The sequence below is a fragment of the Salmo salar genome, chromosome 11, assembly GCF_965601325.2.
Source record: "Salmo salar chromosome 11, fSalSal1, whole genome shotgun sequence".
NCBI lineage: Eukaryota > Metazoa > Chordata > Actinopteri > Salmoniformes > Salmonidae > Salmo > Salmo salar.
Window position 1 is genome coordinate 28808779 of NC_138301.1, and position 16920 is coordinate 28825698.

General features: G+C 41.5%; 1 protein-coding gene across 2 annotated transcripts in view; it reads left to right on the forward strand.

Annotated features, from left to right (window-relative positions):
• Nucleotides 1-16920, forward strand: part of LOC106562384 (adenylate cyclase type 2) — a 46763-nt gene that overhangs the window by 4956 nt on the left and 24887 nt on the right. For both annotated transcript variants that reach the window (XM_014127240.3, XM_014127242.3), the window contains exons 2-4: nt 14003-14200; nt 15831-15998; nt 16323-16472. In XM_014127240.3, coding sequence (XP_013982715.1) covers nt 14003-14200; nt 15831-15998; nt 16323-16472 — 516 coding nt within the window. The remainder of the gene's footprint in view (nt 1-14002; nt 14201-15830; nt 15999-16322; nt 16473-16920) is intronic.

A 16920-nucleotide genomic window follows, 5' to 3' on the forward strand; every position in this document is an offset into this window, starting at 1 on the left:
ATTGTCATTTAAAGAATTATAGATTTACATCTCTTGAACGCAATCAACTTGCCAGATTTAAAAATAACCTTACTGGGAAATCACACTTTGCAATAATCTGAGCACTGCGCCCAGAAAAATACGCGTTGCGATACAGACTAGACGTCATGTTGGGGAGATCTAAAATCGAAAATACTATGTAAATAATCCATTACCTTTGATTCTCTTCATCAGATGTCACTTCCAGGTATCACAGGTCCATAACGAATGTAGTTTTGTTCAAAAAAGCTCATCATTTATGTCCAAAAATCTCCGTCTTGTTAGCACATGATCTAAGCCCGCCGGACTTCTCGTCATGAACGAGGGGAAAAAATATATTTACGTTCGTTCAAACATGTCAAACGTTGTATAGCATAAATCATTAGGGCCTTTTTTAACCAGAACATGAATAATATTCAAGGTGGACGAATGCATACTCTTTTATAATGTATTGGAACGAGGGTACCCAACATGAACTCGCGCGCCAGGTGTCTAATGGGACATCATCGTTCCATGGCTCTTGTTCGGTCAGATCTCCCTCCAGAAGACTCCAAACACTTTGTAAAGGCTGGTGACATCTAGTGGAAGCAATAGGAAGTGCCAAAATATTCCTCAGCCCCTGTGTTTTTCAATGGGATAGGTTTAAAGTCAATACAACACATCAGGTATCCACTTCCTGTCAGAAAATGTCTCAGGGTTTTGCCTGCCAAATGAGTTCTGTTATACTCACAGACACCATTCAAACAGTTTTAGAAACTTTAGAGTGTTTTCTATCCATATATAATAAGTATATGCATATTCTAGTTACTGGGTAGGATTAGTAACCAGATTAAATCGGGTACATTTTTTTTATCCAGACGTGCAAATGCTGCCCCCTAGCCCTAACAGGTTAACTAAGCAAGTCAGTTAAGAACAAATTCTTATTTACAAGGACAGCCTACTCCTTCCTCCCCATCAGGGAATTGAACCCGGTGTCCCGTGTGCCCGCACCACACAGGGATTCTTTAGCTAAATAGCCCAGTACTGTAACCTACTCCCGACCGTCACGTTGTACAGCGCCATATTTTCCGTTCCATTCTAATGGAAACCCAGAGGGTTTTTTGTTTTTATTGGGGTAGAAACACAATAATATTAATCAAATGAACCTCTTATGGACAATATCCAATGGTAGCGCCTGGCGCGAAATACGAAAAACCTTAAAAATGCTATATTTTCAATTTCTCAAACATATGACTATTTTACACCATTTGAAAGATAAGACTCTCGTTAATCCAACCACATTGTCCGATTTCAAAAAGGCTTTACAGCGAAAGCAAAACATTAGATTATGTCAGTAGAGTACCCAGCCAGAAATAATCACACAGCCATTTTTCAAGCTAGCATATATGTCACAAAAACCAAAACCACAGCTAAATGCAGCACTAACCTTTTGATGATCTTCATCAGATGACACTCCTAGGACATTATGTTATACAATACATGCATGTTTTGTTCAATCAAGTTCATATTTATATCAAAAACCAGCTTTCTACATTAGCATGTTTTGTTCAGAACTAGCATACCCACTGAAAACTTCTGGTGAATTTACTAAATTACTCACGATTAACGTTCACAAAATACATAACAATTATTTAAAGAATTATAGATACAGAACTCCTTTATGCAATCGCGGTGTCAGATTTTAAAATAGCTGTTCGGTGAAAGCACATTTTGCAATATTCTGAGTAGATAGCCCGGCCATCACGGCTAGCTAATTTGACACCCACCAAGTTTGGCCCTCACCAAACTCAGATTTACTATAAGAAAAATTGGATTACCTTTGCTGTTCTTCGTCAGAATGCACTCCCAGGACTTCTACTTCAACAACAAATGTTGTTTTGGTTCGAAATAATCCATAGTTATATCCAAATACCTCCGTTTTGTTCGTGCATTCAAGTCACTATCCGAAGGGTGACGCGCCGACGCGAATCATGTCAAACGCTGTTTAAAATACATTTTTATGCTATTTTTCTCGTAAAATAGCGATAATATTCCAACCGGGTGACGTTGTATTCGTTCTAACACTGAAAGAAAAAATTTGAATCGTCTCGTGCACGCGCGCCTCAGTGTCATTGTTCTCAGAAGGACCACTCACAAAAACCCCTGCTGTTTTTCGCCCAGAGACTGGAGAGCTCTCATTCCACTTTCTGGCGCCTTCCTAGAGCCAATGAAAGCCTTAGAAAATGTAACGTTACAGCAGAGATGCTGTATTTTTGATGGAGATGCCCTAGGAGAACAAATTGTCAGACAGGGCACTTCCTGTATATTATCTTCTCAGGTTTTGGCCTGCCATATGAGTTTTGTTATACTCACAGACACCATTCAAATTAGAGTGTTTTCTATCCAAATCTACTAATTATATGCATATTCTAGTTTCTGGGCAGGAGTAGTAACCAGATTAAATTGGGTACGTTTTTTATCCGGCCGTGAAAATACTGCCCCCTATCCCAAACAGGTTAATAAAGCAAAATGTCTTAAAATCAGTCCCATATAGTATGTTCTTAAAAGAAAAGGTTTTAAATTCTCTAGTACAGCCACTATTGAAGGCTATCAAATGCTTCTCAAAGATGCCCTCTGGTGGTCAAACTAGCACTAACTAGCATTAATGGTACCAGTGGTTGGCAAACAGCAAATGTGCCATAGAATTCTGCGGCACCATGCAAGCTGTGCTGCAGTATGCAACTTTTAAAGGACGAACCACTGTAGGCATACAGAGGCCCATTATCAGCAACCATCACTCCTGTGTTCCAATGGCACGTTGTGTTAGCTTATCCAAGTTTATAATTTTAAAAGGCTAATTGATCATCAGAAAACCCTTTCGCAAATACACTATCGTTTAAAAGTTTGAGGTCACTTATAATTTTTTTAAGAAAAGCCCATTTTGTCCATTTAAAATAACATCAAATAGATCAGAAATACAGTGTAGACATTGTTAATGTTGTAAATGACTGTTGTAGCCGGAAACAGCTGATTTTTCATGGAATATCTACATAGGCGCACAGAGGCCCATTATCAGCAACCATCACTCCTGTGTTCCAATGGCACGTTGTGTTAGCTAATCCAGGTTTATCATTTTAAAAGGCTAATTGGTCATTAGAAAACCCTTTTGCAATTATGTTAGCACAGCTGAAAACTGTTGTTCTGATTTAAAGAAGCAATAAAACTGGCCTTCTTTAGACTAGTTGAGTATCTGGAGCATCAGCGTTTGTGGGTTCGATTACAGGCTCAAAATGGCCAGAAACAAAGCACTTTCTCCTGAAACTCATGTCTATTCTTGTTCTGAGAAATGAAGACTATTCCATGCGAGAAATTGCCAAGAAACTGAAGATCTTGTACAACGCTGTGTACTACTCCCTTCACAGAAGAGCGCAAACTGGCTCTAACCAAAATAGAAAGAGGTGTGGGAGACCCCAGTGCACAACTGAACAAGAGGAGCAAGTACATTAGAGTGTCTAGTTTGAGAAAGACACCTCACAAGTCCTCAACTGGCAGCTTCATTGAATAGTACCCACAAAACACCAGTCTCAACATCAACAGTGAAGAGGCGACTCTGGGATGCTGGCCTTTTAGGCAGAGTTGCAAAGAAAAAGCCATATCTGACTGGCCAATAAAAATAAAATATTAAGATGGGCAAAGGAACACAGACACTGGACAGAGGAAGATTGGAAAAAAGTGTTATGGACAGATGAATCTAAGTTTGAGGTGTTCGGATCACAAAACATTCATGAGACACAGAAAAAAATGAAAATATGCTGGAGGAGGGCTTGACGCCATCCGTCAAGCATGGTGGAGGCAATGTGATGGTCTGGGCGTGCTTTGGTGTTGGTAAAGTGGGAGATTTGTACAGGGGTAAAAGGGATCTTGAAGAAGGCAGTCAGGCTATCACTCCATTTTGCAACACCATGCCATACCCTGTGGATGGCGCTTAATTGGAGCCAATTTCCACCTACGACAGAACAATGACCCAAAGCACAACTCAAAACTATGCAAGAACTATTTAGGGAAGAAGCAGTCAGCTGGTAATCTGTCTATAATGGAGTGGCCAGCACAGTTACCGGATCTCAACCCAATTGAGCTGTTGTGGGAGCGGCTTGACCGTATGGTACGTAAGAAGTGCCCATCAAGCCATCCAACTTGTGGAAGGTGCTTCAGGAAGCATGGGGTGAAATCTCTTCAGATTACCTCAACAAATTGACGACTAGTATGCCAAAGGTCTGCAAGGCTGTAATTGCTGTAAATGGAGGATTCTTTGACGAAAGCAAAGTTTGAAGGACACAGTTATTTCAATTAAAAATAATTATTTATAACCTTGTCAATGTCTTGACTATATTCCCTATTCATTTTGCAACTAATTTCATGTATGTTTTCATGGAAAACAAGGACATTTCTAAGTGACCCCAAACTTTTGAACTGTAGTGTACTGTAGGTTCCCTTAATAAAAGAGGAGTGTTATGAGAGTTATTGCAGGTCTGAGCTGAGGGGGAAGTACATTTAAAAAATATAAATTAAACAATTTAAAAGATTTTTCTGAGTTGCAGTTCATATAAGTAAATCAGTCAATTTAAATACACTGCCATGCGAAAGTATTCGGCCTTTTGCCACATTTCAGGCTTCAAACATAAAGATATAAAACTGTAATTTTTTCTGAAGAATCAACAACAAGTGGGACACAATCATGAAGTGGAACGAAATTTATTGGATATTTCAAACTTTTTTAACAAATAAAAAACTGAAAAATTGGGCGTGCAAAATTATTCAGCCCCTTTACTTTCAGTGCAGCAAACTCTCTCCAGAAGTTCAGTGAGGATCTCTGAATGATCCAATGTTGACCTAAATGACTAATGATGATAAATAGAATCCACCTGTGTGTAATCAAGTCTCCGTATAAATGCACCTGCTCTGTGATAGTCTCAGAGGTCCGTTTAAAGCGCAGAGAGCATCATGAAGAACAAGGAACACACCAGGCAGGTTCGAGATACTGTTGTGGAGAAGTTTAAAGCCGGATTTGGATACAAAAATATTTCCCAAGCTTTAAACATCCCAAGGAGCACTGTGCAAGCGATAATATTGAAATGGAAGGAGTATCAGACCACTGCAAATCTACGAAGACCCGGCCGTCCCTCTAAACTTTCAGCTCATACAAGGAGAAGACTAATCAGAGATGCAGCCAAGAGGCCCATGATCACTCTGGATGAACTGCAGAGATCTACAGCTGAGGTGGGAGACTCTGTCCATAGGACAACAATCAGTCGTATACTGCACAAATCTGGCCTTTATGGAAGAGTGGCAAGAAGAAAGCCATTTCTTAAAGATATCCATAAAAAGTGTCATTTAAAGTTTGCCACTAGCCACTTGGGAGACACACCAAACATGTGGCAGAAGGTGCTCTGGTCAGATGAAACCAAAATCTAACTTTTTGGCAACAATGCAAAACGTTATGTTTGGCGTAAAAGCAACACAGCTCATCACCCTGAACACACCATCCCCACTGTCAAACATGGTGGTGGCAGCATCATGGTTTGGGCCTGCTTTTCTTCAGCAGGGGCAGGGAAGATGGTTAAAATTGATGGGAAGATGGATGGAGCCAAATACAGGACCATTCTGGAAGAAAACCTGATGGAGTCTGCAAAAGACCTGAGACTGGGACGGAGATTTGTCTTCCAACAAGACACTGATCCAAAACATAAAGCAAAATCTACAATGGAATGGTTCACAAATAAACATATCCAGGTGTTAGAATGGTCAAGTCAAAGTCCAGACCTGAATCCAATCGAGAATCTGTGGAAAGAACTGAAAACTGCTGTTCACAAACGCTCTCCATCCAACCTCACTGAGCTCGAGCTGTTTTGCAAGGAGGAATGGGCAAAAATGTCAGTCTCTCGATGTGCAAAACTGATAGACACCCCAAGCGACTTACAGCTGTAATCGCAGCAAAAAGTGGCGCTACAAAGTATTAACTTAAGGGGGCTGAATAATTTTGCACGCCCAATTTTTCAGTTTTTTATTTGTTAAAAAAGTTTGAAATATCCAATAAATTTCGTTCCACTTCATGATTGTGTCCCACTTGTTGTTGATTCTTCACAAAAAATTACAGTTTTATATCTTTATGTTTGAAGCCTGAAATGTGGCAAAAGGTCAAAGTTCAAGGGGGCCGAATACTTTCGCAAGGCACTGTATATTCATTAGACCCTAATCTATGGATTTCACATGACTGGGCAGAGGTGCATAGGAGGGCATAGGCGGAGGGCATAGGCCCACCCACTTGGGAGCCAGGCCCACCCACTTGGGAACCAGGGCCAGCCAACCTGAGTTAGTTTTTCCCCACAAAAGGGCTTTATTACTGACAAAAATACTCCTCAGCATCCCACCCTCTGATGATCCCGCAGGTGTGGTTACACGTGGTCTGCGGTTGTGAGGCCAGTTGGATGCCATTATTTGCCTGTTTGTGTTCCACCTGTTAGCTTGCATGATTCTTGCCATCCTCCTTTGCCCTCTCATCAACGAGCTGTTTTTGCCCACAGGACTGCTGACTGACTAGAGGTTATTTGTTTGTCACACCATTCTCGGTAAACCCTAGACACTGTCGTGCGTGAAAAGACCAGGAGGTCGCCTGGCACCGATCACACCACGCTCAGTCGTATAGGTCACTAGCTGTTCAATCGAACAGCAACTGAATGCCTCGATGCCTGCTTTATATAGTAAGCCACGGCCACGTAGGAGCGATCCAAGCAAGCCACTGTCTGTAGGAGCAATCCATTTTCGTGAACAGGGTGGTGTACCTAATAAACTGACGGGTGATTACTTTATTGTCACATACACGGAATAGGTGCAGTGAAATGTGTTGTTTTACAGGGCTTCAGTCAGTTAGGGCCAGTGAACGATGATGTGGTTGCTTCTTAAAATGGCACCCTATTCCCTATATAGTGCACTTCTTTTGACTAGGGCTCTGGTCACAAGTAGTGCACTGTATAAGTAAAAGGGTGCCATTTGGGACACACTCATGCTGTTGACATTGGCAGGGCCTGAGGCACTGTAGCACTTTTCTCGTTCAGGTGTTGATGCCAAACTAGGTCCATCATCAGGTCTCATTACTGCTCCCTCCTAAAGGAAAACGAGCCCTCACTTTCCTGTCATTGTGCTGCTTTCAGAACCCAGACACGCTGATATATGGATGGAGAGAGACTTCCATCACTTCCTAGTCTCAGATTTCTCTCGGTCTTTCTCTCAAGGGGCTTTATTGGCATTGGAAACATGTTTAGATTGCCAAAGTAAGTGGAATAGATATTAAACAAAAGTGAAATAAATAATCTGAAATTATTTCAAATGTTATATTGCTGGCTATGTACAGTGTTGTAACTATGCAAATAGTTGAATTACGAAAGGGAAAATAAATAGACAGATAAATATAAACTGAAATTGCTGCATGTTGCGTTTTATATTTTTGTTGAAAGATTTTTCTGAGTTACAGTTCATATAAGGAAATCGGTCCATTGAAATAAATTCATTAATCTATGGATTTCACATGACTGGGAATAGTGATATGCATCTGTTGGTCACTGATACCTTAAAAAAAAAAGGTAGGGACGTGGATCAGAAAACCAGTCACCATTAACCTCATGCAGCGCGACACATCTCCTTCACGTAGAGTTGATCTGGCTGTTGATTGTGGCCTGTGGAATGTTTTCCCACTCCTTCAATGGCTGTGCAAAGTCGATGGATATTGGCAGGAACTGGAACATGCTGTCGTACGCGTCGATCCAGAGAAACCCAAACATGCTCAATGGATGACATGTCTGGTGAGTATGCAGGCCATGGAAGAGCTGGGACATTTTCAGCTTCCAGGAATTGTGTACAGATCCTTGCAACATGGGGCTGTGCATTATCATGCTGAAACATGAGGTGATGGCGGCAGATGAATGGCACGATAATGGGCCTCAGGATCTCGTCACAGTATGTCTGTGCATTCAAATTGCCATCGATAAAATGAAATTGGGTTTGTTGTCCGTAGCTTATACCTGCCTATACCATAACCCCACCGTACCGTCACCATGGGGTACTCTGTTCACAATGTTGACATCAGTAAACCGCTCCCCCACACAACGCTGTCTGCCATCTGCCCGGTACAGTTGAAACAACTGGAATTCATCCATGAAGAGCACACTTCTCCAGCGTGCCAGTGGCCATCCAAGGTGAGCATTTGCCCACTGAAGTCGGTTGCGACGCAGAATTGCAGTCAGGTCAAGACCCTGGTGAGGATGACGAACACGCCGATGAGCTTCCCTGAGACTGTTCCTGGCAGTTTGTGCAGAAATTCTTCAGTTGTGTAAACCCACTGTTTTATCAGCTGTCCGGGTGGCTGGTCTCAGACAATCCCGCAGGTGAAGAAGGTCCTGGGCTGGCGTGGTTACATGTGGACTCCGGTTGGAAGTACTGCCAAATTCTCTAAAACGACAGAGGCGGCTTATGGTAGAAAAATGAACATTCACTTCAGTGGTAACAGCTCTGGTGGACATTCCTGCAGTCAGCATGCCACTTGCACGCTCCCTCAAAATGTAGACATCTGCAGCGTTGTGTTGTGACAAAACTGCACATTTTAGAGAGGTCTTTTATTGTCTCCAGCACAATGTACACCTGTGTAATGATCACTCTGTTTAATCATCTTCTTGATATCCCACACCTGTCAGGTGGATGGATTGTCTTGGCAAAGGAGAAATGCTCACTAACAGGGATGTTAACATATTTGTCCACAAAATTTGAGAAATATGCATTTTGTGCGTATGGAACATATCTGGGATCTTTTATTTCAGCTCATGAAACATGGGACCAACATTTTACATGTTGCGTTCATAGTTTTGTTCAGTGTAGTTTTTATTTACAATGGTGTTTGCTTCCCTGACCGTCCTTTTCTTTTGGAAACAGATCACAAATATTGCTGCTGTGCTGGCACACTGTGGTATTTCACATCATAGATATGGGAGTTTATCAAAATTGGATTTGTTTTCAAATTCTTTGTGGGTTTGTGTAATCTGAGGGAAATATGTGTCTCTAATATGGTCATACATTTGGCAGGAGGTTAGGAAGTGCAGCTCAGTTTCCACAATTTGTGGGCACATACCTGAGAAGAAGACAGGCTATGCCTATGGCGGCCTCTCTCAATAGCAAGGCTATGCTGATTTCCTTGCTTGTGGGTCAGTCACAGTGTTCAGGTATTCTGCCACTGTACTCTCTGTTTAGGGCCAAATAGCATTCCAGTATGCTTTGTTTTTTGGGTAGTTCTTTCCAATGTGTCAAGTAATAGTCTTTTTGTTTTCTCATGATTTGGTTGAGTCTAGTTGTATTCCTGTCCTGGGGCTCTGTGTGGTCTGTTTGTGTTTGTGAACAGAACGCCAGGACCAGCTTGCTGAGCAGACTGTTCTCTAGGTTCATCTCTCTGTAGGTGATTGCTTTCTTATGGAAGGTTTGGGAATCGCTTCCTTTTAAGTTGTTGTAGAAGTTAACGTCTCTTTTCTGGATTTTGATAATTAGCGGATATTGTCCGAATTCTGCCTTGCATGCATTATTTGGTGTTTTATGTTGTGCACAGAGGATGTTTTTGCTATATTATGCATGCAATCTCAATTTAGTGTTTCTCATTTTGTGAGTTCTTGGTTTGTGAGTGGACCCCAGACCTCACAACCGTAGAGGGCAATGGGTTCTATAACTGATTGAAGTATTTTTTTGCCAGATCCTAATTGGGATGTCGACTGTTATGTTCCTTTTGATGGAGTAGAACCCACCACTAATGTTTTCGTGGCAGGTTAGTTAGCATGTGTAGGCTAATGCCTATTGTTAAATGCACAGGCCTGTGAGGATAAGTGTGATATACAGTTGAAGTCGGAAGTTTACATACACATAGGTTGGAGTCATTAACTCGTTTTTCAACCACTCCACAAATTTCTTGTTAACAAACTATAGTTTTGGCAAGTCAGTTAGGACATCTACCTTGTGCATGACACAAGTCATGTTTCCAAAAATTGTTTACAGACAGATTTTTTCACTTATAATTCACTGTATCACAATTCCAGTGGGTCAGAAGTTTACATACACGAAGTTGACTGTGCCTTTAAACAGCTTGGAAAATTCCAGAAAATGATGTCATGGCTTTAGAAGCTTCTGATAGCTTATGACATAATTTGAGTCAATTGGAGGTGTACCTGTGGATGTATTCAAGGCTGACCTTCAAACTCGGTGCCTGTTTGCTTGACATCATGGGAAAATCTAAAGAAATCAGCCAAGACCTCCTTGGGAGCAATTTCCAAACGCCTGAAGGTACCACATTCATCTGTACAGACAATAGTACGCAAGTATAAACACCATGGGACCACGCAGCCGTCATACCGGTCAGGAAGGAGACGCGTTCTGTCTCCTAAAGATGAACGTACTTTGGTGCAAAAAGTGCAAATCAATCCCAGAACAACAGCAAAGGACCTTGTGAAGGTGCTGGAGGAAACGGGTACAAAAGTATCTATATCCACAGTAAAACGAGTCATATATCGTCATAACCTGAAAGGCCACTCAGCAAGGAAGAAGCCACTGCTCCAGACTACGGTTTGCAACTGCATATGGGGACAAAGATTGTACTTTTTGGAGAAATGTCCTCTGGTCTGATAAACAAAAATAGAACTGTTTGGCCATAATGACCATCGTTATGTTTGGAGGAAAAAGGGGGAAGCTTGCAAGCCGAAGAACACCATCCCAACCGTGAAGCATGGGAGGTGGCAGCATCATGTTGTGGGGTTGCTTTGCCGCAGGAGGGACTGGTGCGCTTCACATAACAGATGGCATCATGAGGAAGGAAAATGATGTGGATATATTGAAGCAACATCTCAAGACATCAGTCAGGAAGTTAAAGCTTGGTCGCAAATGGGTCTTCCAAATGGACAATGACCTCAAGCATATTTTTTTAAATTTTATTATTTTTAATTATTTATAGAATTTTCGAAACATACAATATACTTGCAGTGAAGCCGCTCAATAACTACATCATACCAGTCATCCCAACAGATTCCAATCCCGAGCAACACACAGAAGCATCCAGGGTCAATGCCCTCCTCAAGGGCATGTTTACCGATCAACCACCAGGCCAAAAAACGTGAACCCGAACCCTCCAAGCACCCCCACAGTTCCCCAATAGCTCTCCCTCAACCATTCGAGACCCCTTCCACAGTCCCCCCCAGGAAGAAAAAAACTAAATAAATACAATTAATTCCATCCCCCACCCCCCAAGAACCCCCCCAATGCACCAACAACCAAGAGAATGAACTAAAGAGAAAAAAGGGAATAACAGAAGAAAACAGCAAACAATCCAAAAAATAAAAAATATATAATATTACATTTAAAACAAAGGACATCAAGGACAGCTAAAATCATTACAGCAATGCCAACTATATATGTTTGTGTGCATGTCTGGCACTATTATATGTATGTGTGTGTTCTTGTAATTGTTTATTTTAATGAGAGTGTATGCATGTGTACAAACACCTGCACGGCATCACCCTCAGGCAAACCGGCAAAAACACTGGCACTTAGTGTCATTCAAATGTACATTTTATGATGTTTTATTTTCACAATTTAAAAAAAAACTTATCTTTGACCATCATTCTATCTCTCACACAGCAACTCCACTCCCACTTGTCTCCAATTCCACATACCAACCCTCAGCTTCCATCAGCCCATCCCATCTATCTCTGCTGGCCACCCACTTTGAGTTCCTACGCAACACATATCTTTGAACTATGCTGTGATGTTTTAACGTACAATTTCAATCTATCTAATCGAATAGAATCCACAGATTGCAAGTTGAAGATACATACTTTTACTAAGACTATTAGTATATTAGTAATTCACTGACCCGGTCTTTCCAGGTCCCCTAACAGTACTATTTCTATGGTCAATTTTAGATCAATGCTATGCATTTTCAAACATTCCTGAATCTGAGACCAGAAACAGGCTACCTGAGGGCAATACCAAAATAAATGGTAAATGACCCCAAGCATACTTCCAAAGTTGTGGCAAAATGGCTTAAGGACAACAAAGTCAAGGTATTGGAGTGGCCATCACAAAGCCCTGACCTCAATCCCATAGAAAATTTGTGGGCAGAACTGAAAAAGTGTGTGCGAGCAAGGAGGCCTACAAACCTGACTCAGTTACACCAGCTCTGTCAGGAGGAATGGGACAAAATTCACCCAAGTTATTGTGGGAAGCTTGTGGAAGGCTACCCTAAACGTTTGACCCAAGTTAAACAATTTAAAGGCAATGCTACCAAATACTCATTGAGTGTATGTAAACTTCTGACCCACTGGAAATGTGATGAAATAAATAAAAGCTGAAATAAATCATTCTCTCTACTATTATTCTGACATTTCACATTCTTAAATAAAGTGGTGATCCTAACTGACCTAAGACAGGGAATTTTTACTAGGACTAAATGTCAGAAATTGTGAAAAACTGAGTTTAAATGTATTTGGCTAAGGTGTATGTAAACTTCCGACTTCAACTGTAGTCACTGTGTTCAACTTGTATAACTTCCCTCTCCACTGTGGATAGATAGACTACCTGTTAGAGACCATGAGCCCACCAGTGAGCGAGAGGAGGGCATTCCAACATATTTTTCTAAGTGGTACTTAAACAGGATAGTTGGGCTCAGATTGAACAAAGGGCCTATTGAGAGCCCTGTTGTTTTTAGGTGAATAAAGTCCTTTAGCTTCTAACAAGAGTACAGAGAGTGTAAGAGAGTCAAAGAGAGCACGGAGAGGATGCTTTTAAAGTGGTCCTCATTTTACATAAGTTAACTTAACCCACCAACGGACACTAGAGAGAGTGTATGTTCTTGTGGGTTTATTTTGGTTGTTATTGCAGAATTACGTTTCGCACGGTTTGTTTCCTTCCCTAAAGAAGTGATCTGATTTAAGATCGACACCACAGAGCACACAATCTTCACCATGTGATACCAAACAAAACCTGATGTGAATTGCATTTCCCAACAGATGTAAACATTTACTTATGGCAGGCTGAGACTGAGCAGATCCCACCTGTGTCATTGCTTTTCAGATGAGATTTCAAGGGGAGAGGATCAGAAGCAATCTGTTCTCTAATTGTATAGACTTTCACTACTTCCTTCCATCTGAAAATAAATGAGAAAAGGAAATGAAGTCTCCTATAGGTCGATTTAGTGGGTGTGGCCGTAGTTAAATGTGCTAGTAAAGGCCTTCACTTTCGCTACCATGGAAACCAGCATGCTCAATATACAATGCCGAGATGGCCTTCTGCTCAGGGACCTTTAAACAGTCATTCCCACTCTCCTTGGCATCTAACTCTTTCCCATTCTCTCACTCTCTTGCTTTCTCGCTAACTGGCTTGCACGCAAGTTGAAGCAAGTGTATATGCCCCCACACACACACACACACACACACACACACACACACACACACACACACACACACACACACGACCAGAAATCTATATCTGAGCCTTCCTCTTCCCTCTCTGTGTAATTCAATCAGGAAGATGCTGTGGCCTCTAGCAACAGGACATGACGCAGAGACAGATGTGCAATAAGCCTGAATAAGCCACGATGCTGAATTAGATATGGGCCAGTCTCATGACTAGACCGTACATAGGCATAATAAAGGGACTTGAATGATGTTGAGTGAATGTTGTTTAGACATATCATTGTACCTGATCTATATAACACTTCAAAACCTGTCCTCAGACAGAATGTATATTATAGCCTGTTTTTTAATCCTTGTCTTTTCATTAGAGGAGTAGAGCATTGTGTGTCTGTATGGCTGTGTGTAGATGGATATGGCATCAGTGTCTATGACTGTGTGTATATCTCAATGTAGAGTATAATGTAAATTCCATAATTGTGATTCAGTGTGTGTTATGTTCTCCCTCTCCGTTTCAGAGTGCGGAGGAGCACTGTGCATTTGTCAGCGTGGTGAGCTGCAGCCTGTGTGTGTTCCTGGCTGTGTTTGTGCTGGTGTGTACAGAGACCCTGACCCAGCACTGGAGGAGACTGCTGGGTCTGGTGGTCTGGGCCACTCACCTCACCATGGGATTCACCTTCATCTTCAGCGGACCCCTCATCTTGCCCTGGGACCAGGTATACACTCTCGCTCTAAATAAAGGTTGCACGACATAACCTATTGGCTTTCAAAATAAATGTAGTAATTATTCTAATCAAAGGAGACATTTTTTGTTGTTGATTTCTTCAAAACCATCACACCTTATTAATAATTACTGCAGTAATAGAGTGTTAATGGTCATCCAATAGTGTAGAGTTAAAGCCCAAATAAACGGGATTCAGTTACAACTCTTCATAGTCTTCCTGAGTCCTTGTGACGAAGACGGATACATGAAATTATACAAAGGTACATTGTGCTCTCATGCAACAGATATATGTCTAGTTCATTTACTGCTTGTTTATGCAGAAATACTAATCCAACATAGGATTCTAAGCCCTTCCCTCAGAATGATGGAGTCCAGTATTAATCTGCCATATGGGATAAATAAACAGGAGATTGGGTCCCCCTGGCACCGACAGACAGGCACACAGACACTAATCATGGAATGGAATGCAGTCTTTAGGTTATCACCAAGCCATGGTAAATCTACTGTCAGCGTTAACACAGACACATGAGAGTTCAAAGAACCCTATTCTGTTGCCTCTAAGAAAAACAGTGTGAATGTACTAATATAGGAATACATTCTTATATAAAAGTCATGTGATTTAACAAAATGTTGTATTTCTATGACACCCACTTCCTTTGTCCGCTTACTCTTCTCCTCCATCTACAAAAGCAGCCAGTTTATTAGGTACACCCATCTAGTACTGGGTCGGACCCCCCTTTACTGAATTCTTCAGGCATGGATTCTATAAGGTGTAGCGTTCAAGCGTTGTGCAATTGGTATCTAGGAACCTAACTTGTGCCAGGGAAACATTAGCCACACCATTAAACCACCTCCACCAGCCTGTATCGTTGACACCAGGCAGGATGGGGCCATGGACTCACGCTGCTTACACCAAATCCTTACTTTGGTCATTATTGCAGAATTACGATTCACACAGTTTCTGTTTCCTTCCCTGAAGAAGTTATCTGATTTAAGATCTACCCCACAGAGCACGCAACCTTCTCCATGTGATAACAAACAAAACCTGATGTGAATTGAAATTCACATCAGTTGGCAGTGGTGTAATGGTATAGGGAATGTTTTTCTGGCGCACGTTAGGTCCCTTGATACCAATTGAGCAACTTTTGAACGCCACACCTTATAGAATCCATGCCCTGAAGAATTCAGGCTGTTCTGGAGGCAAAGGGGCACCGACGATCATACCACGCTCAGTTGCTTAGGTCACCTATTTTGCCCATTCTAACGTTCAATCGAACAGTAACTGAATGCATTGATATCTTTCTGCCTTCTTTATATAGCAAGCCACGGCTACTTGACTCACTGTCTGTAGGAGCGAACCATTTTTTGAACGGGGTGACCTACCTAATAAACTGGCCTCTGAGTGTACCTACATTATATTGTAGGTACATTACACATGAACAGAAGCATCAAAAAGTTATATTTGCCTAGCTATAGCATATCTTGCCAGTACACTGAGGTGACAGTTGTCCAGTAAAACCACTTGTTCTTTGGGTAGTGCTGCCAATCCGAGACTCTTTCCCCACACAGTGTTTCATGTCATATCAGTCTGACCTATCTCTCTCTCTCCTTTTCTCCTATAGGTTCCCTTCTTCCTGTTCATCATCTTCACAGTGTACACCATGCTGCCTTTCCAGATGTGCTATGCTGTGGTGCTCAGTGTGATCTCCTCACTCTCTCACATCATGGTCCTCACTCTACGCCTCACTGTCTTCAACACCCAAGATCCCAGCCCCTTTCTGGCCAATCAGGTGTGTTATTAGTTATGCTGTTAGTAACAATTATACATGTGTTACATGATCTCCTGGTGATGCATAACGATATGTATGTTCACGATGTTGTGCTTTAGATACTTCCTGTTTATAGAAAAGTGTGTGTGTGTGTGTGTGTGTGTGTGTGTGTGTGTGTGTGTGTGTGTGTGTTAATGACTCGTGTCATGTATGCTTCAATGAGATTGTGTTGTTTTTTATGTCCTGTAAGGCATTTTTAAGGCGTAAGGCACATTTCTCTGAAAACAGACAATAAAATGCTTATGCTGTGCAGCTAGGTTGTAATGTCTGTCCCTCTCTCCCCAGCTGCTGTCCAATGCGGTGGTGTTTCTGTGTGGCAGTGGGGTGGGGGCCTTCCATAAGGTCCTGATGGAGAGAGCACTAAGACAGACCTTCCAGGATACACTCAGATGTCTGGGCATCCGCATGAAGCTGGAGATAGAAAAGAGACAACAGGTGAGAACATCTTATCAGACACTCCGCTATCTTCTTGATTTAGTTATTTCATCTTTAAGGAAAGACCCTTGAGATTAGAAACCTCTTTGGCGAGGGCAATCTCGCAGTGTATCAGAAATCCTGGTCTGGTTGAATAAGCTTTTGGTGTCTCTTTCTGAACAGTGGCTGACCCGACTGAAATACAGGAAGTATGAAAGACTAATAAAAGTTTATAGTGTTAGGCTAAAATGTTTTATCATAATAGCACTGATTAATTTTTTACTTCATTTAAGACCAGCAGCCTTGTTGTTTTCTAGCTTGTATTTTTCATTACGATGATCAAATCCCCCTCAAATAAAATTTCATTGTAATGATTTTTTAAGTAGATGTCTGTGTGTGCTCCGTTAGTAAAAATGGGTGTCTGTTTCAAATGGCTCTTTAACCATAATGTTTTTCATTTGTAATAATA